This window comes from Nicotiana tabacum, chromosome 18 (genome assembly GCF_000715075.1).
Source record: "Nicotiana tabacum cultivar K326 chromosome 18, ASM71507v2, whole genome shotgun sequence".
NCBI lineage: Eukaryota > Viridiplantae > Streptophyta > Magnoliopsida > Solanales > Solanaceae > Nicotiana > Nicotiana tabacum.
In genome coordinates, this window is record NC_134097.1 from 55728729 (window position 1) to 55755709 (window position 26981).

Here is a 26981-nt window from a genome sequence, read left to right on the forward strand (position 1 = left end):
ATCTGAAAATTACGTAAACTGTCAGCATATATTACAACATTTACTTATAAACGACCACATGGATATTGATTCACTAATACTTTCAACTACAGACATCAAAAACTGCCTCTAATTGAGACCAATTTTGTAAGCTCAATCCCCCCGGCCCCACAGTCAACTATCAACACTTGGCTCCTAAACGTACTAATTCAGCTGGAGCATCAGACCGTCATTTTTCATGGAAGCGGTATATCAATGTAGACTTAAACATTTGAGGTTCTCTTTCAAGGACGGCTATCACATCCTTGACAGTAATATTACGAGGAACCCTGGCGTGTACTGCAACTTGACTTTTGCCAACTCTTCTAACAGCACCTACACAGGACATGTTGATAAAAAGATACCTCAAATTGTCAAAGATTATTAAAGCAATGAAATATATAGCAGGAAGGAAATAGTGACTGCCTAAACCAGAGAACCACTCTGAATAAGAAACATCACCCTTTAAAAGGGCAGCCTGGTGTAAGCTCTGGCTATGCACCTTACCTTGTATTTCTACAATTGGACGTGTTTTCTTGAAACAATGACTGGTACAGTGAAGAGCTATGATCCTACTGATCCCATAATAAAATATTAAAAAAACCACAAGAGAACTTTCCATGTCCTGAATCAATTTAGAAATAGAAAAGCACATCAAGCAGATATGCTTGAAGCCTTGGGGAAAATGTAACATTCTGATTCATTGCTTCCAAAAGAAATTTCATTCCTCTTGCTGATTCAAATATCCATTAACTCTTGTTCCACTATTTTCAAACCCCAAATATTTCACCCCCCCCCCCCCCCGTTTTCAGATCTAGTTACCAAGTGTTCATTCTTGGCAGAATGTCTACAGGTAGTTAGTAGGAGTTTATCGTCACGGAAATCTACTAAAGTTAGCAGTTCTAGATCAAGGGAAATCTACTATCAACATACCAGTTTACCAGTTTTCAATCAATATTGAGGATAGAATAATGATATCACATAAGGGTAAGAAAAACACAGTGCTAGTAGAATGGTCAAAGCTCATGCCACCGCAAATTGACTAGTGTGTCATCCTTTCTCAATCATCCAGATGCCCACCCAGTCATCAGGCTCCTCATTGACAGGGTTTCATTTACCAGAAAATGCCACAGGCCAGGAAACTGACAATTTCATAAGAGAACATGTGGAAATACAAGCATAGAAATGGCCCGGGGAGCAGGGCAATCAAGGAAGTTCTCTTGTGCAAAGGAAAGCTAAAAAATTAATTTCAGAGAGCTAGCCTTGGATGGGGAGCCACTAATCAGGCCAAGGAAGTCATCACTGCATCTAAATCACCTTGAGTATGAGGAACATCATCCATATTTAGAATGCTCTTGAGACGAGAAACTGCGCTCAATATTATACCATTTTCATACATACCAAGTGTAATAGGGGCAGTTGACTGGCTTCTGTTCTTAGCTTCTTGATTGTCTCTCAGATTTCTTGTGGGAGTTGATAAGGACCTCCACTTCACATCTTTACCAGGCTGTGAAGGAGACACCATGTCGAGTGCCCCTTCTCGCTTCTGCCTGGCCTGTTCAGCCATTAATTGCCACTTCGACATCATATCATCTCCTCCAACTGCAGCTCGAGCAGCAACATTTGCAGCTGTTGTCCGCAACTTGTCATCATCTTCCTTGTTTCTCTGCGAAGGTCCAAAAGTCGGGACGACGGATTGTAAGGTCTTTTAAAGGAAGAAATGACCTTTGGTACCATTAGCTTATCTTGGAACTGCCCGTAAAATACAAATAGAGGGGTGAAGAGAGAAAGTACCTTCATTGACCTTATGCGACCTGCATCCTTCTCCTTATCACCATCATCTCCAATATCACCCTCCGGCTGATATAAAGGTCATCAAAGTTAGAAACTTTGTAAATGAACACTGACAAGAAAAAATTAGATGAATTAACCACCAAGCAGAAACAAGAGTAACTAACTTCATTTGCCACTTGTAATTTTTCTGCTTCTGCCTGCTTCTTTTCCCATTCTTCCCGAACTTTCCGGTTCATTAACATTATTTGTTGACCAACATCTGAGGTGACAATTGTTCTATGTCTTGACTTCTCAATATTGACCCTCTGCAAAAATAAATGGAACTCCATCTCATATTTTTCTGGTATAAATCCTATATTCAAAATTTTTTACATGTAAAAGGAAAAAAAAAGGTCATCCTTATAGACATTTTGTAATTAAATTTTTACCAAAGATAGGATAGAAAGTTAACCTGTTTCGATAGTCTGATGAGACTGCTCATAAGTCCACGCATCCTTTCCTCCACACACTAGAAGTTAAACATATAGATGTCAAGGATATCGCAACACAAATTAGAACAACAAAAACAAGAAAGATATAATCTCACCAATGATAAGCATCTTTCGACATCACTGCTCATATTCTTTAAACCACATTTTGCCACTGTCAGAAACACAGAGAAGAAGGGAAACAAAACCACAGATTTCAGTTCAGCAGCAAGACAACTTTAGCACCCCAGAAATTTTCAAAATGTTTAAGGCCTAATTAGAAGGTTATCAAGAGCTAAACACATCGTTTGACATGCCAACAATGGAAACCAAAAAAAAATGGGAGGTTGAAAATATGTATGCCGTGATTTCTAAGTGTATTGAACTGGTAAAATGACCAAAGGAACAAAAAAAAGATTGGAAATTTTCCCTGCACATGCTTTCAGAATGCACCGCACGCCCATAGCATGGGGGAGTTGAAAATTTTGGAAAGGGGTTCCAGGTGGAGGTAGAATTCTTAGCCTCCACCACATGCCTATCGCATGCTCGGTCACAGAACCCAGGGCAAAACTCATGCCGTGAGCACGCCATGAGGGAGGCCTATGGAAGCTGACTCCCTCGTACAATGGTCATGCGCCACATGGGTTCCTGCTTGGCCAGATATAGAGGGCATGCGATACTCATGTGCCACATGAGTACCGCATGAGGCCAAGCGACGAGGAGAGAGAAATGAAATACGCCTCCACTCCATTATGTTTTTGCACTATTTCCTTATTAATCCGTGTCAAAAAGAAAGACACATTTTTATATTTCTTTGATGAGAATCTTTTATAGCCATTGTAACATAGGATATCAATTAATAACATTTTGTCTCGTGCATCTCACATGGTATCAGAGCATTGGTGAGATAATTATCGTTGTGCGTCATTCCAACGACATTCGGGAAGAAATCAGTCGTCACCGTGCGATTTTCCGGTGACCTGAGAAGTTGTTTGCGTCAAAACCACTTTTTACCGGTGTTGTGCATAAACCAACACCACCAAAGTGTTCTCCATCCCCGGGCAACCAAACCCCATAAAACCCCATCGGAAAACACTCTCCATGCGCCCTCACGCGCCAGTCAAAGAAAAAATTCCGGCGAGATCTGCTCCAAGCGACGGCTCGTAGGGCCCTTTTCGGCAACATTTTGAAAATATTTCTTTAGGATAGCCTGCTCTCCTCACAATTCTGAGCCTACCCATCAGGTACAAATAAAATTCCGACAACTTTTATATTTTTCCGGCGTGAACAGTGATTTTTCCGGCGTGAACATTATAACGGCATTCGTATCACAAGACTGATTCACAATCCATTGGATCCAATGCAATCCAGATGGTTTCTTTATCGGATTATATTGAGTTCCTTCAATATAAAGCATCTAAACAGACATCTTCAGGGATAGCCTCCGTTGTTCAAACAAATAGTAGCGTGACTTGTGTCTCCCAATCTTCAACCTCTGAGTCTTGGGTCATTGATTCAGGTGCATCTGATCATATTTCTGGTAACAAATCTCTTTTCACTAGTATTTCATATTCTTTATCTCTTCCAACAGTCACAATGGTCAATGGGTCTCAAACCATTACAATTGCAATAGGTCAAGCAAGTCCACTTCCTTCCTTACCTTTAAATTCAGTTTTTTATGTTCCCGGTAGTCCTTTTAATCTCATAGCCGTTAGTCGATTAGGATGCGCCATACATAGTTGAGTCGAGTTGTAATTAAGGTTATTCACATTGCATGTATGAAAGCAGTACTATTGATATGTATATTTTCATTATATGGGCCAGATGAGCCAAGGCTTACATGTTTCATGCATGGATTTACAAATTGTTTTGAAATGGTTTAAAGTACATATGGTCGGGTAGATCATGTGGGTTGGTTTGCTCGGTAGGGTAGAGTGTTGAGTGTCGGTCGCGTGATCCCGTGGATTTTGGGGTGTGAAAACAGCTTCCTCTATCATCTAAATTACAATATTAAGTTGCATGTCCAGAGAACTGAAGAATTACAGAGAAGGATTTAACTTATTCCAGTCAATTTCTTTTGAAGCGGAATTTTCTGCAGAATCAGCCTTTCCTCTTCTTCTCGCACAGCTTGATGAGATGCTTCAGAAACTCGACTGTCTTCCTTGGGCCCAGAAAATAGTTGTTCTTCCTCCTCCTGTTGTGAGCATTACAAATCAATAGGTCATACTTTTTAATATCAACATTCAATAACTTGTGTGGCGATTAAAGAATGGTTTTCTCTGAACAAAAGAAAGGTATTACCTTTAGATTAACTCCACTAACAGCCGTAACATCATTAAGTTGTTCAATGCTCTGATCTGGAAAGGCTCCAGACACCTTTTGCTTCTTTCTGTGGACAATACAGAGATAAAAACAGGATAAAATTAAGTCAACGCTTTGAAGAAATAACACTAAGGTGCTACATCAGTAAATTGTCAGACTAGCTATAGAAAGTTTGTTTACCCTGAAGGTGGAGGAGAGAAACCTTGCGTAACGAGAGGCTTCTTCTGCCCGATAGTAGGCATTTTCAAGGGTATCTTTCCATTGTTTGCGGGCCCAATGGGAGATATCACAGAAGGTGTTCTAGAATTCAACTGAAAGAACAAAATAAGGAAAGCAGGAAAGACAATTTTATATTTTTGCCAAAAATACAAGCGAATACCAGATAGGCTAAAATGCTGCAGAAAATCGAGACAGGAACACAGAGATGTGCAGACCTAATTTAAACCTCCCCCACCCCCACCCACCTCCCACCTCCCAAGTGTTAAGTCTTTGTGAAAGAAATCAATAAGTTTATATGGTCAGTTAGTCTTCCAATGTCCAGCAACAACAACAACAACAACAACAGACCCAGTATAATCCCACAAGTGGGGGAGGGTAGAGTGTACGCAGACCTTACCTCAGCCTTAAAAAGGTAGAGAGGCTGTTTCCGGTAGACCCTCGGCTTAGGGAGAAAAAAGGGAAGGGGCAATAACAAGCAAACCAATCTGACAACCGAAGCGAAAATACAAAACTAACGCTAATTAATGCAAACAGAAAACCGAAACAAGGCAGCAATAAGTAATAACAGCAATCTAGGCATAAAAAGAAATACCTGAACGACACTAAGAAATGTATCAAAACTACTGTGACAAACAAGGACAACACTCGGCTACCTAACCCTCTACCTTTATTCTCAACTTCCACACATTCCTATCCGTGGTCATGTCCTCAATCAGCTGGAGCAACGTCATATCTCGCTTAATCACCTCACCCCAATACTTCTTCGGCCTGTCTTTACTCCTTTGTTGGCCCTCCAACGCCAGCCTCTCACACCTCCTCACAGGAGCATCAGTGTCTCTCCTATTAACATGCCCGAACCATCTAAGTCTTCCAATGTCCAGCAAAAGAGAAAAACATCTCCCAAAGAATAAAAAGCCCAAGAAAGGAAGTGTTTCGGTTGTGTGAATTGACTAAGAAAAAGGAACTCATATCAATGTATAATTATGAAGTGAGGTTTGATGTATTATCATAATAAAAGGGAGGTTTTTCGAGAGATTGTCTTTCTAACGACATGAACAACGAATCGATTAACAAGGCCCTTGAAACTCATAAATAGAAAGATAAATAGATTCATGCAAGTCATCAAATAATGAGGTTCAACAGAGTTGAGCTGTTCGCAAACAACACATGCAATCACGCATTAGAATATAACAAAAGCAAGCAGTTTAAGAATCTATCGTGTAAACAATGATACTACTTTCTTCTTGTCCTTAGTTTTACTTTTTCCTTTTAGTGATAGAGGGGGAGGGGAGAGAAATATGCCAACTTCAATTCTTATTTTTATTAATCTAAGACGGAATGAAATGAACTCATATAGAGTGGAATGGTCAATGGTCATCCAGGCGACCCCAATCAATTTGGGAAACCAACAACAGCATGATGCCTCAGTCTCAAACAAGTTGGGGTCAGCGATACAAATTCTCCTTCCTTTCATTTAGCTCAACTCATCACCATCATTACCAAAATTAAAATAAAAGTGCAAGTAAAAAAGACAAATTTATATAAAAATAATAGGTAATAACAACAATAATAATAGGAGTTCTCTATCAAGTCTAAAACCTATTCCCAACTAGTAGGCATCACCTATATAAATATCTCTTCCATTGTGCCCTGCCTTTAGCTAGTTCTGCATTGATTCCAAGGATTTGTAGGTCTTTCGAGACAATTTCCTTCCATGTGATTTTAGGTCTACTCGATCCCCTTTAACACCTTCCCCCACCATAGTTTCACACCTATGGACCAATACATCTGTAGGTCGACGCAAGACAAGGCCAAGCCATTTCAAGCAACTTTCTCTCATTTTATCCTCAATGTGTGCTACTTGCACCCTCTGGCAAAATGCGATCATTTTTAACCTTATCTAATCTTGTGTGACCGCACATCAATCTTGGCATACGCATCCCTGCAACACTCATCTTGGGAAACCATGCATTGTTATTCATTGATTCTTTTTATTTTTACTTTTTTAATTGTGATAGGTAAAGTTTTAAAAGTTAATAATCTATTCTAATTGGTGGAAGAAATGACTTAAACTTATTCAGGAAACGACTAACATTTTAACAAGTTTAAATTGAATTCCACATGCATGCATTGGATAAACTAATAAACACATGATTTCATAGTACGACTAATGTGAGTCTTTTCCCCTAAGTGTTAAGCTAGAAAGAGAACATTTTAAATCTTTGAAGGGTTTATGAACATAAGGGTTTTCTTGAAAAATACAAAAACAAAGAAAATGCTCTCAGGCACACTCCCCGAGGCGCCTGAGAATCATGAATCCTAGGATTTCACCACCACCATCCAAGAGCCAACCTTGCCGCGACAATACCCCAAAAAACATCTCCGGCATACGACCCCCCCACGCGCGGCAGAGCTCCGGCAACCTCTCATCCACGCGCCGGCGCGTGAGGCCTTTCCAGGCCTGATCTCAAGTTTTTTTCTTCAGACAGCCTCTTCACAAGGCTGTTCCGACCCCAACCATCCACCAACCTCCAAATTCCGATCACTTTTACTATTCTCCGGCGACGGGTGAGGCTTTTTCCGGCCAGATTTCACTCCCTCTTCTTCAGTCAGCCTCTTAGCGAGGCTTTTAGGGTAGCCGCATTTAGCTACGATGGACTATACAGAGAAAAGCTCTTATTTCTCTCTAGAATCTAGAAAACTGGAAAACATGTCTTTCATCAAAGCTGCCTCTTGGCCAGCCCTAGAACTTGGGGGAAGATGCCATCGAAAGCTCGACGTAGGGGAGGAGCCGTACTTCTCATTGTCCGAGGAGCACACTCTCAGGCGCAAGGGTTTCTTGGAATCTTTTCTGGTTGGATCTTTCTCCAAATGGGTTGGTTCTCTAGAGGGTGTTAGGAACTGGGCAGCAGAGGCATGGAACGTCAAGGACGGGCTGAAAATATCGCAACTCAAGGACACGCAATATCTCTTTCGATTTGTCGACGAGTCTCAAACTTCAAAAATTCTTGTCAGAGGAAACAAGTGGTTCGATGGGAACTTCTTAAAGCTAGACAGATGGGTGGAGCACGATCGGTGTCTCGACCCTCGTATCACCGGCGAAACATTGGTGATCAACATGGTGGGTCTCCCGATGCATCTTTGGTGTCTTGACCTATTCAAGAAGATTGGGGAAATTTGTGGGGGCTTTATTGATGTCACTTGCAGCCTACACAATCTCTCGAGAGTGAGGATTGTGGTGAGGAAAGGGGGTAGAATCCCTGTCTCCACTGTAGTGGAAGATGGCTACTTGAATTATAGGGTTTGGTTGAGCCCTGAATTTCGCCGTATCTTTATGCCTGTGATAGTGGCGGAAGAAAAAGGTAGGTCAAATAGAAGAGAAGGGAGGGGAAATCAGTCTTTGAGGGGAGGGGAGGGCTCACCGGATCAGTGGGCTAAGCAGGAATCAGAAGTTAGATCGAGAAGAGACGGGGGGTTTGAATTTGGGAGAAGAAGACAATTTTATCAGGAGGAAAAGACGTGAATGCCCTTGGGTTAGTGATGCGAGCTGCAAAGGCAAAATGGGCCGGTCCTCTTTTAATTATCATAGGGCCGGGCAAACATGGGCCCAGCAACTTTTCCCAATTCTATTAGAATTAATCCTAAGGGGCCCAAATTATTTCAAGTTGCGTCTAATAAGGCTCCTAAGCATATGGGAACAGTCGCTCATTCTTCTTCTGCCAATGGTGCTTCACACAGTGATATTTCTTCTCTGAGCTCTAGTGTCTTGTGCCCCTCTTTGATGGTCGTTGCTTCAGGGGCAGCACCGGCTAAAGCTGGTGGTGTTATTCCACGGCCTCCCGCCTCTGATGGACCCAGCTCCATCGCCCCCTCATCTTCTCCTGTGCTTAGCTGTGTTGAGGTTACACTGCAAGCTTCTTCTTCTTCTGGGGAGATTGTTGCGCATGCCCCAATTGATGTTAGTGTCTGTCCAGCAATTCTAGTTAATATGCCGACAAGGGTTCCGTGTTCTTTTTCTTCCCGTTGCACTGTTGCCGTTTCTGGACATTCCTATAGCAGCGAGGTGTTAATCTCAGAGGTTGGTGCCTCTCAAGGAAATGGTGAGATCCTTCCGGCACCTAAAGTTTTTATTGCTAGCAATGTTATGGTCTTGTATTCCTACGGTAAGAGCAAGGAAAAGGTACATATAGAAGATACATGTCCAATTTCGTCACGGATTGGAGGAGGGGATATGTCCTTCTGGATGGAGGATAAACTATTAAACTTCGGGAAGTTCTTAGGTGTTTCTTTTGAAGGGAAGGAAGATAGGGTGTTAGAACTGTTGAGGGAGATTAAGCAACAGTCTTTTTATGATGGTGCAGGGAGGGAGTTGGGTCAAGGTGTTAAGCAAAATAATTTAGGGGATGTAGTGGTGTACCAGAGAAGGGGCCGGGTGTGTGACAGGGAGGAAGGGAGCTCGGCTAGGGAGGGGGTGGGAAAAAGGGGGATATTGTTACTTATGGAAGTTAAGATTCTTTCATGGAATGTGAAGGGGATGAATGACTCAAACAAAAGGGTCATCATCAAAGTGGGAGTTAGAGAGCGGGATACCAACCTAGTTTGTTTTCAGGAGACCAAAATGGAAGTTTTGTCGGATGCGATTGTGAGGAGTGTCTGGGGAGGTATTTGGGTAAAATATGACTGGGTCCCAACAGCGGGAAGCGTCGGGGGCATTTTTCTTATGTGGGATGATAGAAGCTTGGAGGTAAAGGAGATTAAGAAAGGAGTTTTTTCTTTAGCAGCTCTTGTCAAAGATAGAGTGAGTGAGGTGGAGTGGGAATTTGGGAGAGTGTACGGACCGGTAGGAGAAGGGTCCAAGGTGTCTTTCTGGGAGGAACTGGCCAGTGTTATAGGGGAATGGGACATTCCATGGGTTCTAAGGGGAGACTTTAACACTATTAGATTCCCGGAGGAGAGATTAGGGTGTAGCCTGATTTCGAGGACCATGGAGGAGCTTTCTGACTTCATCAATGATCATTTTCTCATTGACCTTCTACTGTTAGGGGAAAGGTTTACTTGGGCCAAGGGTGGAGGATTCCAACTTAAGGTCTAGACTTGATAGATTTCTGATATCGCCCTCCTGGGATGAGCTGGTGCTGAATGTGCTGCAGATTCCTTTACCTAAGCTGACTTTGGATCATTTGTCTATCTTACTAGATGGATGTAAAGGGAGGGAGGTGCGTGCTCCTTTCAAATTCGAGAACATGTGGTTGAAAGTGCCAGGATTTGGTAACAAAGTGAAAGAATGGTGGACAAGCTACGGGGTATTAAGGACACCTTCACTCTGTCTTTCGAAGAAACTTAAATTGCTAAGGGAGATATTATTAGGTGGAATAAAGAGTTTTGGGGAGGGTAAAGGTTAAAATGAGGAAGTTTATGCATGAATTGGGGGAATTAGAGAGAGGGGAAGGGGCGGGGGAGTTAGATGAATCTGAGAAAGCGAGACTGTGGGAAGTTAAGAGGGAAATAGTCGAGTTAGCAATAGCTCAGGAGACTAGTTGGCGGCAAAAATCGAGGGCGCTCTGGTTAGAGGAGAGGGATTCGAATACCAAGTTTGTCCACAGGGTTGCGGTTGCAAATCGAAGGAGGAACTTCATAGAGTCCTCAGTTATGGATGGGGTAAGGATTGAGGGAGAGGAAGAGGTAAAAGGGGCGATAGTGGGGTTCTATGAGAACTTATACAAAGAGGAAGTTAGTTGGAGGCCTACTCTGGGGGGATAGAATTCAACCACATAGGAGAGGGAGACAGTGAGCGGCTAGAGAGGGCTTTCGAGGAGGAGGAGGTGCACGAGGCTGTGTCGAGTTGTGCTGGTGATAAGGCTCCCAGGCCTGATGGTTTCTCTTTGGCCTTCTTTCAGCTCTGTTGGGACACCATTAAGGGGTAGTTGATGGAAGCCATCGAATGCTTCCACGTGAATGGTGTTTTCAAGAGAAGTATCAATGCTTCTTTTATTACTATTGTGCCTAAGAAAGAAGGTGCATCTTGTATCAGAGACTACAGGCCTATTAGTCTCGTGGAGCGCATTTAAAATATTATTTCTAAAGTGCTATCCAATAGACTCAAGAAGGTTCTTGACGTGTCTGTTTCGTCTTCCCAGAATGCGTGTGTGGAAGGTAGGCAGATCCTGGACGTTGCTTTGGTGGCAAATGAACTTGTAGACTCTAGAAGGAAAAATAGAGAACCCGGCTTACTATGTAAGTTGGACATTGAGAAGGCTTTCGACCATGTCAATTGGGAGTTCCTGAATTTCATTATGTTGCGGATGGGGTTTGGGGTAAGATAGAGGGGATGGATCAAGTTCTGCATTTCCTCAGTCAGATTCTCTATCCTGGTTAATGGTAGCCCGTGTGGTTTCTTTGGCAGCTCTAGGGGTCCCAGGCAAGGCGACCCCCTATCCCCTATGCTATTCATTCTAGTGATGGATGCTCTGAGTAAAATGATGGATTGTGCGACTGGCGGAGGCTTCCTGAGAGGATTCTCAGCTCCAATCGAGGCGCCGAGTGCCCGAAGAGTCTCATTTGCTTTTTGCGGATGATACCCTGGTTTTATGTGATGCCGACATGGATCAGTTGACCTACCTGAAGCAGGTCCTGATGTGGTTTCAGATAGTATCAGGACTCAAAATCAACCTCGGCAAGTGTGAGATTTTCCCGGTGGGTGAGGTTGCTAACATCGATGTTGTCTTATGTTCTCAGATGTAAGGTGGGCTCTCTTCCCACTACTTACCTAGGTCTCCCATTGGGCGCTTCGTGTAAGGATACTAAGGTTTGGAATCCAGTAATTGAAAGGGTTGAAAAAGATTAGCAGGCTGGCAGAAATGGTACTTGTCAAAAGGCGGTAAGGAAGTGCTTATCAAAAGTACCTTATCGAGTATGCCCACCTATTACTTGTCCATGTTGCAAGCTCATGTGAGCATCACAGAAAAACTGGAGCAGATTCAAAAGAATTTTCTTTGGGATGCGGCGGGCGGAACAAGAAAGTTTCATCTAGTGAATTGGCAGACACTCACTTCCCCAAAGAAGTGGGGTGGACTTGGAGTAAAGAAATAAGGGTATTCAACAGAGCTTTGTTAGGGAAGTGGCTGTAGAGATTTGGGGTAGACGAGCATGCTCTATGGAGGGAGGTCATAGTAAAAAAGTATAATTCCATGGGAGGGGGTTGGAGAACCAAGGCGATCACAGCACCTTTCGGGTGTGGCATGTGGAGGAGCATCATGAAGAATTGGGAAGCCTTCAATGGCAACATCACCTACAGGGTGGGACATGGAAGGAGAACCAGCTTTTGGAATCATAGGTGATGTGGAAAGAATACACTGAGGGTCTCTTTCCCCCACGTCTTCAGAGTTTCAAACCAGAAGGAATCGATGGTTCAACAGATTCGTAAAGAGCATGAAGGGGGGGTAGTATGGGACCTTTCATTTAGAAGGAACATGCAAGATTCGGAGATTGCGGAGCTCCAAAATTTGTTGGCACTGCTATATAGGCAAGACAGGCCCCAGCCATCTTGTGATTCTTGGAGATGGGGGTTGCGTGGCGATGGTTTGTTCACCGTAAAGTCCTTTTACCAGAGTATGCTAGTGAGAGAGGTCACTTCTCCATACTACTCGATCTGAATTCCTAAGGCGCCCACGAAGGTGTGCTTTTTTGCATGGCTAGTGGCGAGGGGAGTGATCTTGACTTCGAAAAATCTACGAAAGAGAGGAATTACACTTGTTTGTTGGTGCTACATGTGTAAAAGCTCAGGGGAAGAAGTTTATCATCTTTTGTTGCATTGCCATGTGTCCTCGAGTTTGTGGAGGGCAATCCTGAATCTTTTTGGTATTCAATGGGTGATGCCAGGCACTGTAAAGGAAATGTTATATAGCTGGGCCGGTTTCCGTAGAAGAAGAAAGCAAAAGGCGTGGAAGTTCGCACCGTTAGCTCTCATGTGGATAGTTTGGGGGAGAGAAATAGGAAAGCTTTTGAGGGGATTGAGTCTCCTTTTCACATCTTAAGAATAGTCTTTTATCTTTGATCGCTTTTTGGTGCACTCATATAGCCCCTACTTGTATAGAAGATTGGGCGTCATTTGTAGAGAATCATGTTCTGATATAAATTCTCTACTTTTTGGTATACTTCTTGTATACGGGAGTTTCTCCCTTTTGATTAATACAATTTACCTTATCAAAAAAAATCTTTGAAGAACAACATTGAGCCAACAGAGAATAAGTTACCAGAAATAGATAAATTAGATGCATTAGACATGTTCACCCAGGCGTGCTGTTGAGTTGGGAACCCTATAGAAGACTAAACATTTCTAGATGAACAATCCACAAAACTACATGTACTCACAACCAACATATAGCAATGTGAACTAATAAAACAATTGGAAGCAATAATGTTAAATCACATGGTAGAAACTAGAAAGAACATGGCCAAGCATAAACGGATATTAGAAGTGTGAGGAAAATATAGAGATTAAAAGCATTATGATGAAGCAAAGGGTGTAGTGCTACATGACTAAGTGCTTATAAGTTGCATAAACTGAAATCACACCTTGTTTACAAGTGTGAAGAAGCTTGCAACCAAATATACTAACTTGTGAGCAACAGTCGCATCGCTTCTTCGACTCAGGTTTTCTTTTTTCTTCTTTTTTCTTTCTTCTTTCTTCTTCCGGCAGTAAGCCTCAATTTTCCGGCGCCTTTTGCAGCAATAAGTCCTCTCTTCTTTCTTCTTTCTTCTTTCTTCTTTCTTCTTTCTTCTTTCTTCCTTCTTTCTTTTCTTTTTCTTTTTCCGGCGGTAAGTCTTCTTTGTTCTTCTTCTTTCCAACAACTGGTTTGCGGCAAAAATATTTTTCTTTTCTTTCACCTATGTTTTCGCTCTTTTTTGCTCTTCTTTCTTCTTTTGTTTCTCTCTTTCAATTTATTTTTTTCAGTTTAGTACACAATTAATTGCATATTAACTTCTCTCTATTATTACAATTATAACTAACTGTTATTTTCTCTTTAATTACAATTAATTTTTCTATAAACAGTATATTGAAATATTTGCTTTATATGATTTCATGCTTTTTTCTTGGGCAGACAGCTTAGCTTTCCCCATACCTGCATTTTTCCTTCTTTTTTTCAGTTTTAGAGTAGAATTCTTCGACTCAGGTTTTCTTTCTTCTTCTTTCTTCTTTCTTCTTTCTTCTTTCTTCTTTCTTCTTTCTTCTTTCTTCTTCCGACAGTAAGCCTCAATTTTCCGACGCCTTTTGCAGCAGTAAGTCCTCTCTTCTTTCTTCTTTCTTCCTTCTTTCTTTTCTTTTTCTTTTTCCGGCGGTAAGTCTTCTTTGTTCTTCGTCTTTCCAACAACTGGTTTGCGGCAAAAATATTTTTCTTTTCTTTCACCTATGTTTTCGCTCTTTTTTGCTCTTCTTTCTTCTTTTGTTTCTCTCTTTCAATTTATTTTTTTCAGTTTAGTACACAATTAATTGCATATTAACTTCTCTCTATTATTACAATTATAACTAACTGTTATTTTCTCTCTTTAATTACAATTAATTTTTCTCTATAAACAGTATATTGAAATATTTGTTTTATATGATTTCATGCTTTTTTCTTGGGCAGACAGCTTAGCTTTCCCCATACCTGCATTTTTCCTTCTTTTTTTCAGTTTTAGAGTAGAATTAATTGCATAATGACTTAATAATTTTTTCCTATGAAGTACGAACAGTATTGAAATGGCGTCATCTGATGGAAATAAAAAAATGATATAGCTTGGAATTATGCTATACAAGGCTCAACATGATCCGCAATTAAATGTGTGCTTTATGAAAAAACTTACCATGGTGGAATAACTCGTCACAAACAACATTTGGTTGGTGGGTTTAAAAATGTAGTACAAGGTCCTCTTTGTCCGGTTGATGTTAAGGAGAAAGTAAAAGCATTTGTCGAAAAGAAAAATGTGGCAAGAACCCAAATGAGCTATAAATCATCTGTGAATTTTATTGATGAAGATGATGAAATGGGACCTTCCCACCCCACCCCCCACCAAAAAAAACTCAAAAAAATATCTTCAAATAGTTCTAGTGGATTATCCACGACGCAAACAATGACAAAAGGTCCTCTTAATCTTTATTTCTCGGCAAGACAGCAGGAAATGGGAAAGGGTAATTCTGATTCGGGTTTAGAAGCCAAGAAGATTTTAAGGAATCGCGTCATAAGTGCTTTTGCAACATGGATGTACGATGCAGGACTCCCTTTCAATTGTGTTAACTACAAAACTTTTGATAAATTCATTGAGGCCGTAGGACAATATGGCCCACGAATGAACCCTCCCAGCTATCACGAAGTTAGAGTAACTCCTCTAAAAAAAGTGAAGAAGATAGATAAGATTGTTGAGGAACATAGAGTGGAATATTACAAATTTGGATGTTCCATTATGATGGATAAATGGACGGCATGAAATAGAAAAATGGTCATAAATGTGTTGGTGAATTTTCCAAGAAGTAGTGTTTTTCTTGTATCTTATGATGCTAGCAACTCTTCTACAAATTCCACCAAAATGTACAACTTGTTTGCAAAGACTATTAAGAAAATTAGGAAGGAAATGTTGTATAAGTTGTTATCAATAACGGTAGTGAGAATGTTAGTGCGGGTAAGATGATGCAGGTTGTGTATCCACACATTAATTGGACTCCATGTGCTGCTCATTGTATCAATTTGATGTTTGCTGACATCTTCAAGGAAACCTCATATATTTCAGGTAACTTTAATATAATTGTCTTTAAAGCTTTAACTTTATTTATACTTGTGTCTTATTAACTATTAAATTATTATTGTTACTTTTACAGTTTTCATTAAGGTCGTTAAGATATATTCTTACATTAGTCAGAAGCCATTGTTGGTGAACTTGATGAGGAAATTTACAAATGAAAGAAATTTGGTGAGACTGCCCAAGACAAGATTTGCAACGACTTTCTTGACTTTGCATAGTTTTTTCTTGCGAAAGAGAAAACTTGAGAAAGCTAGTTCTTTCAACCGAATGGAAAGAAAATAGCTATGCAAAGGAAGCTAACTTTGTCCGGACACTTAAAGTTGGTGGTCCTTTGATTAAGGTACTTCGTACGGTGGATGGGGAAATAAAACAACCAATGGGCTATCTTTATGAAGCTATGGATAGAGCAAAAGAAACTATTGAAGCGTCAATTGAGGGTGATTTGAGAAAATATGAGAAAGTTTTCGAGAACAATGATAGAAAGTGGTCGGATCAACCTCATTAATCTTTGCATGCAGCGGGCCATATTTTGAAGTCGTGATTGTTTTGCAAGAATAATAAAGATGGCACTTAAGATTCAAAAGTGTGGGTTGGATACCAAAATAGAATCGAGAAGTTGGTCCCTGATTCCGCAATAATAGATCAAATAAGGGAGGAGTTTGGTAAGTACACACAAGCAGATGGGTTATTTGGTTTACAGATGACTATTAGAGCTAAAGACATAAGGTCACTAGGTAACTTTAATATGGATGTCCTTATAGCTTTACTTTAAGTTATTTGATTTATTTTTGTACTTATTAACTTTTAAAATATTTCTATAGTTCAATGGTGGATGCAATTTGGTTATCAAACTACAAACTTGCAAAAGTTTACTATCAAAGTACTAAGTTTAACTTGTAGCGCATCTGGATATGAAAGAAATTGGGGCGTGCTTGAACATGTAAGAAGCAGATTTATTATATTAATGTTTTCTATATTGTATTATTATTATTAGTATCTATTAATTACTCTCTACAACTTATCCACAGATTCATTCCAAGAAAAGGAATAAGCTTGAGTTATCGCATCTCAATGATCTAGTGTATATTAAATACAATAGAACATTGAAGAGTCGTTATGACGCTAACGACGCTCGCGATACCATTGATCCAATTTTGTTGGATAATATTGACGAAGCAAATTAACGGTTAACTGGAGCCCCCCAAAATCATGATGATGAACAAGTGTGTAGGAGATGATCTCAAGTGGGGTACTGTTTTTATGGCGCCTGGAGTTGTGGAGAATATCTATGGTCTTCGGGGGAGTTCTTTAAGGCCTCATTTGCTTTTTTAAAGATTAAGACGTCTGAATCTTAATACACATCTGAATATCAAGATGTGTATTAAGATTAAGACATCTGAATCTGAGTACACAACTGGTTATTAAGATATGTATTAAGATCTGAATACTAATTAAGACTGTTTGATTTTTAACATCTGAGTATATAAAATTTATTTTTATTTAAAAATTAATAAACATAAAATTCATATGAAATACTAATTAATCTAATATTCTATCAATAAATATATCGTTTTTAAAATATAATAGTTGCTGGTGGTGATGGCTAACGGAAGTGCTTGTGAATGCCGACTAGAGGCGGTGGTTGGTGGTAGTTTTGGTTGATGGTGGTAATTCAAGGTAGTAGCTGGTGGTGATTGGTAGTGGTGGCGATTATGATTGAGCATGGTGGTGGTGGGTGATGATAGTTAATAATAGCGTATGGTGGTAGTTGTGATTGAGGAAGGTGGTAGTGGGTGATGGTAGTTTATAATGATGGACAGTGTTGGCTATGGTTGTTGATGGTGATGGGGTGGTTAACTGTGGTAGTTGAGGTGGATGATTGTTGGTTGTGGTTGAGAATGATGCTGGTGGGAATGGTAGGGATGGTGGGTGGTTATGATTGAGGATGGTGGTGGTCGAGTATGGTGGTGGTGGATGGTATAGTGGCAGTGGCGGCAGTTAATAATGAATATGGATGATAGCATCTTAATGAAATTAAGTCTCTGTTATAGATCTTAATCATACAGACCTATTCAGACCCATTAAGTGGCTGTGAAGTAAAAAAACAAACACACTTAATGATTAAGATCTGAATAATTAAGATTCAAACTTTAAAAACAAATGCACTTAATGTCTGAGATCTGAATGATTAAGATTCAGACATCCATTAAGTGCAAACAAATGAGGCCTAAGTTCAAATAACAATGGAAAAGGAGTAGCTACAAGATCAAGTTGGTCCCTAATTGATAAAGACTCTGAGGATGAAGAAGATGATAGCCAATATAATGCTAACAGTTTTTAAATTCAAGAATTTGAAAATCTTGAACAAGAATAGATGTTGCTTGTTTTAATTTATGAATTTACTATGACTATCTATTGAGTTTTTGAATAGATTTATTTATTAATATGCTATTGCTGTTGAGTTATTTACAACAACAACGACCTAGTGAAATCTCACTAGTGGGGTCTGGGGAGTTTTTAGTTATTTATATATGCAAATTTAATATTTTATTTTTTTGTATTAATTGGCACTTCACATCAAAAAGGTGAGCACTACGCTTCTCGCTTCTCGCCTTAGTGAAGCGGGCCCTCATCGCTTTTTGTCGCCTCACGCTATCCAAAACACTGGTGTATGCAGACGTTACCCCTACCTTGTGAAAGTAGAGAGGTTTCCGATAAATCCTCAGCTCAAGGAAAGCATAATCATAACAGTTTTGAAAAAGAAATACGGTAGTGGAGAAACCAGGGACAGAGAAGAAGTAACAATATCCAGAAACATAAGATAACAGAAGCAAAAGAAATAACAGGTAGTAATAGAAATCTAAGAATAGAAAATACGAGAATACTACTAGTTCTACAGGTATGGAAAGGAAATACATGTATGAAAAAGAAATACACTAGACTACTTACTAACCCAAAAAACTAATCCTTGACCTCCACACCCTCCTATCAAGGGTCATGTTCTCGATAAGCTGAAGGTGTGTCATATCCTACCTAATCACCTCTCTCTAATACTTCTTCGGCTCATATCTACCTCTCCCTGGACCCATCAGAGCTAACCTCACACCTCACTGGGGCATCTGTGTATCTCATCTTCACATGCCCAAATCATCTCAGCCTTGTTTCCCGCATCTTGTCCACTACACAAGCCACTTCCACCTTGTCCCAAATATCTTCATTTCTAATCATATCTCTCCTAGTATGCCTACACATACGTCTCAACATCCTCATTTACGATACTTTCATCTTCTGAACATGAGAGGTCTTGACAGGCCAACACTTCGCCGATACAACATAGCCGGTATAATAACCACTCTGTAAAAATTACCTTTAAGTCTTGGTGGCACATTCTTATCATACAAGACGCCAGATACGAGCCTCCATTTCATCAACCCCGCTCCAAAGATGTGTGACATCTTCGTCAATCTCCGCATTACCTTGGATTATAGATCCAAGATATTTGAAACTTCCTCTCTTGGGGATGACTTGTGTATCCAGCCTCACTTCTACGTCAGCTTCCCAAGTCACTTCACTGAACTTGCACTCCAAGTATTTTATTTTAGTCCTGCTCAATTTGAAACATTTAGACGGGTATGCCTCCAAACCTCTAGTCTAGTGTTAACACCACCTCACATTTCGTCAATCAACATTATGTCATCTGTAAATAACATGCACCAAGACACCTCCTGAATGTGTCGCGTCAACTCATCCATCACCAGGGCAAATAAGAACGGGCTGAGAGTTGATCCCTGGTGCAACCCTCTCACGACTAGGGAGTGTCCCGAGTCTCCTCCCACTGTCCTTACCCGGGTCTTAACTCCATTGTATATGTCCTTAATCGTGCATGCAACTAGAAACGCCTCTAGCCTCCAAACATCTCCTACGAACCTCTCTTGGGGCTTTATCGTATGCTTTTTCTAGGTCGCAGAACACCATATGTAAGTCCTTCTTCCTCTCCCTATACTGCTCTTTGTACACCATATAGCTAGCAGACATAGGAAAGGTAGTGATAACTAAGTGAAGGAATGCAAAGTACAAAAAACAGTTGAAACTAAACCACTAAGCTATCGAGTAATCGTGGAAGCTTCCAGATATCTTCATACCCTCTTTTTATACTATAATATAAATCAGTGCTGCATCATAACCAAGCAACATGAGCAAGGCAACACCATGAGAACCAATTCAACAATAGACAGTAAAACATGTATTAAACAAAAAGAAAGCAACTGGAAACATCATACTCCCTCTCTTTCTCTCAATTTCTTGCTCCCCCCCCCCCACACACACACACCCCACCCAATTCTTCTGGTTTTCACTAGAAACGGGTTTTGGTCCCGCTTCTTTGCATTTTTTATCCCAATTTTCTTGGCAAAATCATTATTTCGTCCATTTACTTTGCATATTTAACTTTTTAACTTGTTGGATACTGCGACCATAAAATATAACATGCTTTCTGTTTGTTTTTTTTTTAACTTTACTATTTAGATGACTTTTTTTTCTTTTTCTTGCCAAATTCAAACCAAAATAGTTAATTAAAAAGAAAAGAAATCGAGTGAATGACCTAGTTTTCTCTACCCTCGCCCCCTCCTCCTCCAGGAGACCTTGTCCATCACCACCCGCTCCCTAGCGCCCTTCCCATAGCACCTTGTTCTTTGTCCCCTGCCCCTCACCTCTCATGCCCCGCCCCGCCCAGCACCTGTCATCCCCCGCCACATTCTCCCTCCGCTCCCACCACCCATCCTTCTCGCCTATTCCCAGAAAAATCAGCAGTGTCACGGAAAAGCCATTCACCCATGTCCCTCTATCAAGAATTAGCCCCTCCTGCTCTCTTAATTTTTTCCCCTTCTCATTTCATTTTTCTTCCTCCTATTTTTGGGCTTCTTGAAAGAAAAATGAAAAACCATTTACACACTGCTATTTGTTACTAAATTAGATGAAAAGCCCCTAAGCCAAAAACTAAAAGTTTATGTGCAATGTTGGATGATAAAGAAATTAAAACCAGACACATTATATAATAAAAGAACTACCATTCTTTTTTCCTTTTGTATGAGAAAACTTTGAACTCCACAATTTCTTCAGAAACTATATTGAGCTATCGGGAGTCTAAAGCATGTTTTGCAGTAATTAAAATTTCTTGATAAAAAACAAAATCAAACATAGGACTCCAAGATAGACAGGTTTTTGGGTTTCTCTGTCCACGGATACAATGACTAAAAGCATATCAGTGTCATTAAAAAAAGAAGGAAAAAAAAAAGCAGGATGAGGAAACAAGATAATTACCAATGTATTAGGGTCCATTTGAGATGACACTGAAGGGGAGAGTAAATTTGAAGGTTTGATGCTAGTGGTTGTTGAGATACCCATTCTAGAAGTCTGCATTTTAAAAGCTTCAACCTTTGAACTCACTGAGCTGGAATTTCCTTGTTCTACTTGAACTGATGCGAAGGATGCCAACTGTGATTCACGCCCCTGGTCATGCAAATGATCAATTGGTTCAGGCTTTAGATTGGTCATTGGTGTCGAAAGAAGAATTTTCTGCACTTTATTGGTGGACCGTGAGCATTGAAGTGAACTCTGTTGCATTGTTGATGTATTTGACACATGAGAAAGACTTCCACCTGGTATTCTTTTGGGTTCACCAAATGAATTTTGTCTTTCAAGCTTAGGTGCCTTTATCATATTCACGGCATGTGTTGAGGCTCTTAATGGAGTTGCATTTCTATTTGGATAAGCCGGAATTTGCCTTATCTGTATATCATTAGATGGCTGTTTGACTGGTGTCCCCACAGATGAACTAACATTAGTTACAGAATATGGACTATAGGTGTCCCCAATATTTGCAAACTTGGGAAAAGATGCCTGTGAAAAGTGCAAATGCTGCTGTTGTTGCTTATTAAGACCCTTTACTGGGAATGCTGAACAATCTCTTTCTTGTTTTACAGCAAACAAACTAGAAGAAGAAATTTGGCTTCCTGGTGTTCCATGCAAATCTGCTTGGTTTTCCACCTCATGCAATTTTTTAGCATTACTATCACCTGCCAAGTTGCTTGAATCTGTGGATGTTTGCAGAGCAGCAGCACAATGATAAGTAGGGTCAGAAAATAAGTTGGAATCTTCTGATTTGTATGAATGTTATTGAGAACACAGTTACCATCAGTTCGATTTTGCTGGTGTTGCTGTGGTGAAGCCTGAGACTGAGGTACAGCCTGATCATTTCTAGCTGCCTGATTTAAGCATTCATGTAAAATAAGTGCACAAACACGGAATGTAATTTAATTATTAGGAAATGCTGCTTCTTTTGTACCTGAGATTGGAATTTGTATACAGCCATTTTGAGCATCTGCTCACCTATTATACTTCTCATGTGTCGTATAAAACCTTCCTTAGTGATTTCATTTTTCTGATCACATTCCAACATTACTTGAGAAAAACAAATAATACCATAACAAAAAGAAAAGGATAAATGATACAGAAAACTAGTTGGCTCTAACAAACTACCCTGAGTTTAAGGTAGAGAGTCTGAAGATGCATCGCCCTGTCTTTGTCGAGTTGGCGTTGTATGTGAGGGATAAGGATGGCAAAAGGCACTTGTTTGCCCTGTTTAACTACATCTATTGCTGGTTGGCTACTCAAACCAGTTGCAGATTTTGGTTGATTACTTGTCTTTGCTGCCATCAATTGCTGACCGCTAGTCCCTGTTGGAAATGACTGCATAGATTGTTGATTACTCAATCCCTGCAAGTTTAGATGCCGGGAATCTAAATTTTCAGGATTCTTTTCAGATCTCTTCAAATTCAACACCTCAGAGGCGTGAAGTGTGTTTTGTTCAGCCCTCAGTAGTTGATAAGCATCTTTGGCATGTATATGCTGCAAACGAAGGGAATTGAGCTCCTGTGAGGAATCATCTTCGTGTTGTTGAGTAGGAGCATCTATACCATGTTGCTTTAGTTCCATATCAGATGAATCTCCCTCCTTTTGCTGCATGTTCTGCGAATTTTGAAGACTCTGATGATCGGCATTTTCATCATCGCCAGAAGTTTGCCATGGAGCAGACTGATTTAAGGTGCAACAACTTCCTGAGACAATTTACTGCATGTTAACATTGTTAAAAGATGAGATATTTTTCTCAGAGAAGAAAGAGTAATGTACTGTTAAAGGGCATTAGCACCTTCATCTTTGTGTTTCCACAAGTCAAATCAAGAGGGACCTGATATCCCTCCTCTTAGACACTACCTACCCTAGCCCACTCCTATACAACAGGGGGAAAAAGAGGGGAAAAGAGAAATGAAGCAAGTGATAAAGGTGCAGGAGGATTCTAGTTCCAGCCACAAAAAGGAAATAGTTTTCATAGAAAGTGACTTTGCCAGTGGAATGTTTGTTTTGGTAATGCATGAACAACCTAAACGAAATTCCAAACTGGAACCACAACATTACTCTATTCAAATAGGCATCTTTAATACTGCATTTTAGGTAGAGGAGAAATCTATTTACGCATTATTCACAAAACTAAATCACGTCTTTTATACTTGCGCAACATTTTGGTGAACACACCAATAAGAATCACATATTATGACGCGTATACGGCTACATATATGCATGTAAAATCATATAGACTGACAACCTTTTCCAATCTTCCGTATTGAAATGGTTGCATATCCCTGGAGAACTACAGAACTCTCTCGCCTTTCTTGCCACCATTTCCCTTGAGGCCTTTCTCTTTTAACTTTGAGTTGATAATAATTTTGTATTTTCTCAAATATATACTCCTTCCGTTTCAATTTAAGTGAACCTATTTGACTGGGCACAGAGTTTAAGAAAAAAGAGGACTTTTGAACTTGTGGTGTAAAATGAGACACATATATTTTGTGTAGCTATAAATCATTGCATAAAAGTAAATTGCTTCCAAATATGGATAGGGATCATTCTTTATGGCATGGACTAAAAAGAAAATATGTTCACATAAATTGAAATGGAGGGAGTATTACTTTTCAATGATTAGAGAAGTAAATACCATCTATTCGTTGATTACCAGTGTTGAAGTGCGTGATATTTCCTAAAAGCTTAAGTTGTTAGAGGGATAACACTTTTATTTATTTAATTGTGTCTTCAACATGCCCCATCACGTGCGAGCTTGATCTTTTTCATGGGCCATGCACGTGGAAATTCTTAATAATGGGTGTTGGTGAGACTCAAACCCAGTATCTCTGCTCTAATACCAAGTTGAAGTGTGTGACCATCTCATTTAAAAGCTTAAGTTGTTATAGAGAGCGTACTTTTGTTTATTTAATTATGTCGTCAACATAGAAACATGGCCAATGAAATTTCTTATTATGACCTTGCTCTCAATCATTAGAAGTGACCAAATCCACAACTTTCCCAACACAGAATTAAGATCATGTTGACCTACTCCACAAACCAAATTTTACAAAAGGAATGTTTAAAATTAAACAAGCCATAAAAAAAACAGGACTGACTAGCAAACCCTTCCCAAAAGTTGTTCATTACCCACGGACTACATTTTACTATAAGCATGGCTGAGAAATAGTAGGATCCTTGGAACTAAACAGACACTACTAAAAAAAACTGACATTGCTACTGTAATCTTGAAATATGGTAACCAAGCACATTAAGAAAATGTAGCTGGCAGAAAAGGAACAACAAGAATCGTTCAGATGGCATGTGGCATGCATATAAATCCTGCTTAATTTTACCTTTTACCATTCAACTACTAGGGTAACCCTCAAATCATTTCTTTTTTACTGCATGCCTTGTGAGACAACCACACATGTTAAGATATCATTTCACCGCATGCCTTGAATGGTTTAATTAACTGACATCTAATTCCTGGAGCTTTGTCCAAGGCTTATGGGCAAAATAAGCTTTCTTTCTACCGTAGAAGTTATGTGTCATCATTTTCTATTATTTGTAGTATTCTCTAATCATCACTCTTCAATATTGATACATGGACCCCCCCCCCCCCAAATTCCACTCCCAAACACAAGCCGATATATCCCAATCTTTGAGAACAGAATCCTCCTAAAATAATTTTTATACAAGTCTATATCTGCTAGAGGTAATCTATCGCTCGGATTCGCGAATGTTGATCCAATCTTCATAAAAAACTCTATCGAATTAAAAATACACCGTAAATTATATAAACCATATTGGTAAATTTAAGAAAGATTAATACAACATTGTGCAAAGAAAAGCCAAATGATATATGATACCTCTACCAGAATCTGATGGCTGAGATGTTGAACTGTCTCCTTTAATATTCTTATTTAAGGCAGCAGTGAACGCCTCCAAATCTGCCTCCGAATGCATTGACTCATCCTGCGGACATTATTCAGTATGAATCTGCTCCCCGGCAATTATAATAAAAAGGAAGAAAGAAGAAAAAGAAATTGGAATTTTTAATGCGCAACTCTTTTGACGAGTTGAGTACTACAGGGATAAGCTAAATATAGGATATGGAAGGAAAAGAGGACCTCATCTTCCTCAAGGAGCTTCATCATGGAAGGGTCCATTTCTGCAATTATGCAGGAACTTTTGTGTATGTTTGAGGTAAATGAGCTCCGTTGGCTGGGCTTAAATCTGCAGGTCTTTGATGAGGAAAACTGGTTAAATATGTCAGTCAGAATAATTCATGCATTTAAAAATTAGGGAGATTTCTTAATAGCTCATTTTACAAAGTGTATGATAGTCTTAACAAGAGAATCCAGAAAGAAGAAAGGATTTTCCCATCTTAATAGATGAACTGCCTGACAAGCATAATCTTTATGGCTTATGGTTTTTAAATAAGATTTCCTGCGGTTAATGGATAACCATTTGTTATCAATGGAGAATTTCTTTTGATCTTAATTCAGGTGAACCGAAACCATAAACTGGAGGCTTATTATCAATTGGGTCACTTAGCCATGCTTCATAATTAGAAAAACAAGCACCGTTGGAGATACATTTCTTCCCTTTTTCCTTTTATATTTTCCATTTTTTCATCAAATAGTAGTAAGAAAACGTACTCTCTCCATTTCATTTAATAAGACTGCATTTGATTGGATACAATCAGATCATTTTAAGATTTCATGCTTTCTTTTTTAAAATTGACAATTTCTTCAACAGGACTATAACTTCGTATCTTTGCGAATAAAGGCAATAACCACCAAGTGTCTCAATCTTAAACTAAGCTGGACTCAGCTACATGAATCATCTGCACACATTCTGCTCTATTCGGGTCCAAAACACTTTTTGCTTATAAATAATCTCTCGCCAAAGGCAACTTAAACATTCTCTAAATCTCACGTTATTCTTACACTAGCATCCAAGCTCTAACCAGACTCAAAAGGCTCTTGACAAACAACAGACATAAGTATAATAAAAATAACTAGCACATTAATCCCGAGTCCTAACTGTATTTTTATGATCGAGAAATCTCCGAGGACTAGTGACAGCCTGTTAAAACTCAGTGGCTGCCCCTCTACCATTCTCCACTTAAATACAAAACCTTTATCTTTGACATGTTTCAAACTCGTGACGTGTGTCCAACCCACATATCATGTGTTGCGTTCTAACCACTAGACTAAAGCCTTGGTGGCGATCTTGACTAAATGTTTTGCTTCATTCTTTCCAATCCCACCACCTCACTAACTACTAAGTATACGACTACTGGACAAACTAAGTTGATAAAGATAGTACATGCCCCGCTAATAGGAATTTATTTCTTATAAAAAGAGGTACTTTCTTTTTGAAGTCTAATATCAATACAATTATAGCTAATAGTTATTGCTTAATGGTACTTAATTCAAAAGAAAAAAAAAGGTGGGGGGGGGGGGGGGGAGAGAGAGAACGAGCTCTTACTACCAATAAAGTATAAACAAGTAATACAATCCCGTTTATCTGGAGGTGTAAAAATTAGCGAATGTGTATGTGACTAAGAACTCAAAACCTACCAAACAAACAAAAACGTAACCCTAACTTTGTGGCTTTTTAATTCGAATGTGATAAACAACTTTCAAACATCTTGTAAGCATACAGAGGAACATTACCGCATGAAAAATGATAAACCCAAATATTGTTAGGGAAGAAGCTCAAAAATACCTATATCAAAGAGTCTGACGAAGCTGCCGAAGACTGGATTGTCCCTAAAACGTCTAGCGAAACCATCTCCATAGGTTGGTTCAAGAAAAAAGGGAAAATTTTCATCTTAAGAAGAATTAAGTACTACTTGTTTGGGTAAAACAGCGCGGGAGAGGGAGAGTAGAAACAAGGAGAATGATTATCCTTCGAAAAGCGGGTTCGGAAAGAAAAGTTTTGAAAAAGAAAAGCTTTACCAATCAAAATAAAGAGGGT

The 26981-nt window shown here is 39.6% G+C and overlaps 1 protein-coding gene across 4 annotated transcripts; it reads right to left on the reverse strand.

The window, feature by feature from the left end:
* LOC107829196 (transcription initiation factor TFIID subunit 4b) lies at positions 1–26981 on the reverse strand. 4 transcript variants are annotated; one of them, XM_016656657.2, is made up of 16 exons: positions 26730–26981; positions 25124–25237; positions 24863–24968; positions 22134–22711; positions 21940–22035; positions 21787–21859; positions 20916–21688; positions 4782–4912; positions 4581–4668; positions 4338–4473; positions 2399–2454; positions 2264–2320; positions 1977–2117; positions 1813–1878; positions 1420–1684; positions 1–354 (listed from the first exon to the last, which is right to left on the reverse strand). In XM_016656657.2, exons 2-16 carry the CDS (start codon positions 25160–25162, stop codon positions 209–211), a joined length of 2751 nt encoding a protein of 916 aa, XP_016512143.1. In that variant the 5' UTR covers positions 25163–25237; positions 26730–26981; the 3' UTR covers positions 1–208. The 4 variants fall into 4 exon arrangements, with proteins under 4 accessions (XP_016512143.1, XP_016512144.1, XP_075092965.1 ...); XM_016656658.2 differs by having other exon boundaries at positions 25124–25229; positions 26730–26980; XM_075236864.1 differs by lacking the exon at positions 25124–25237 and having other exon boundaries at positions 26730–26867.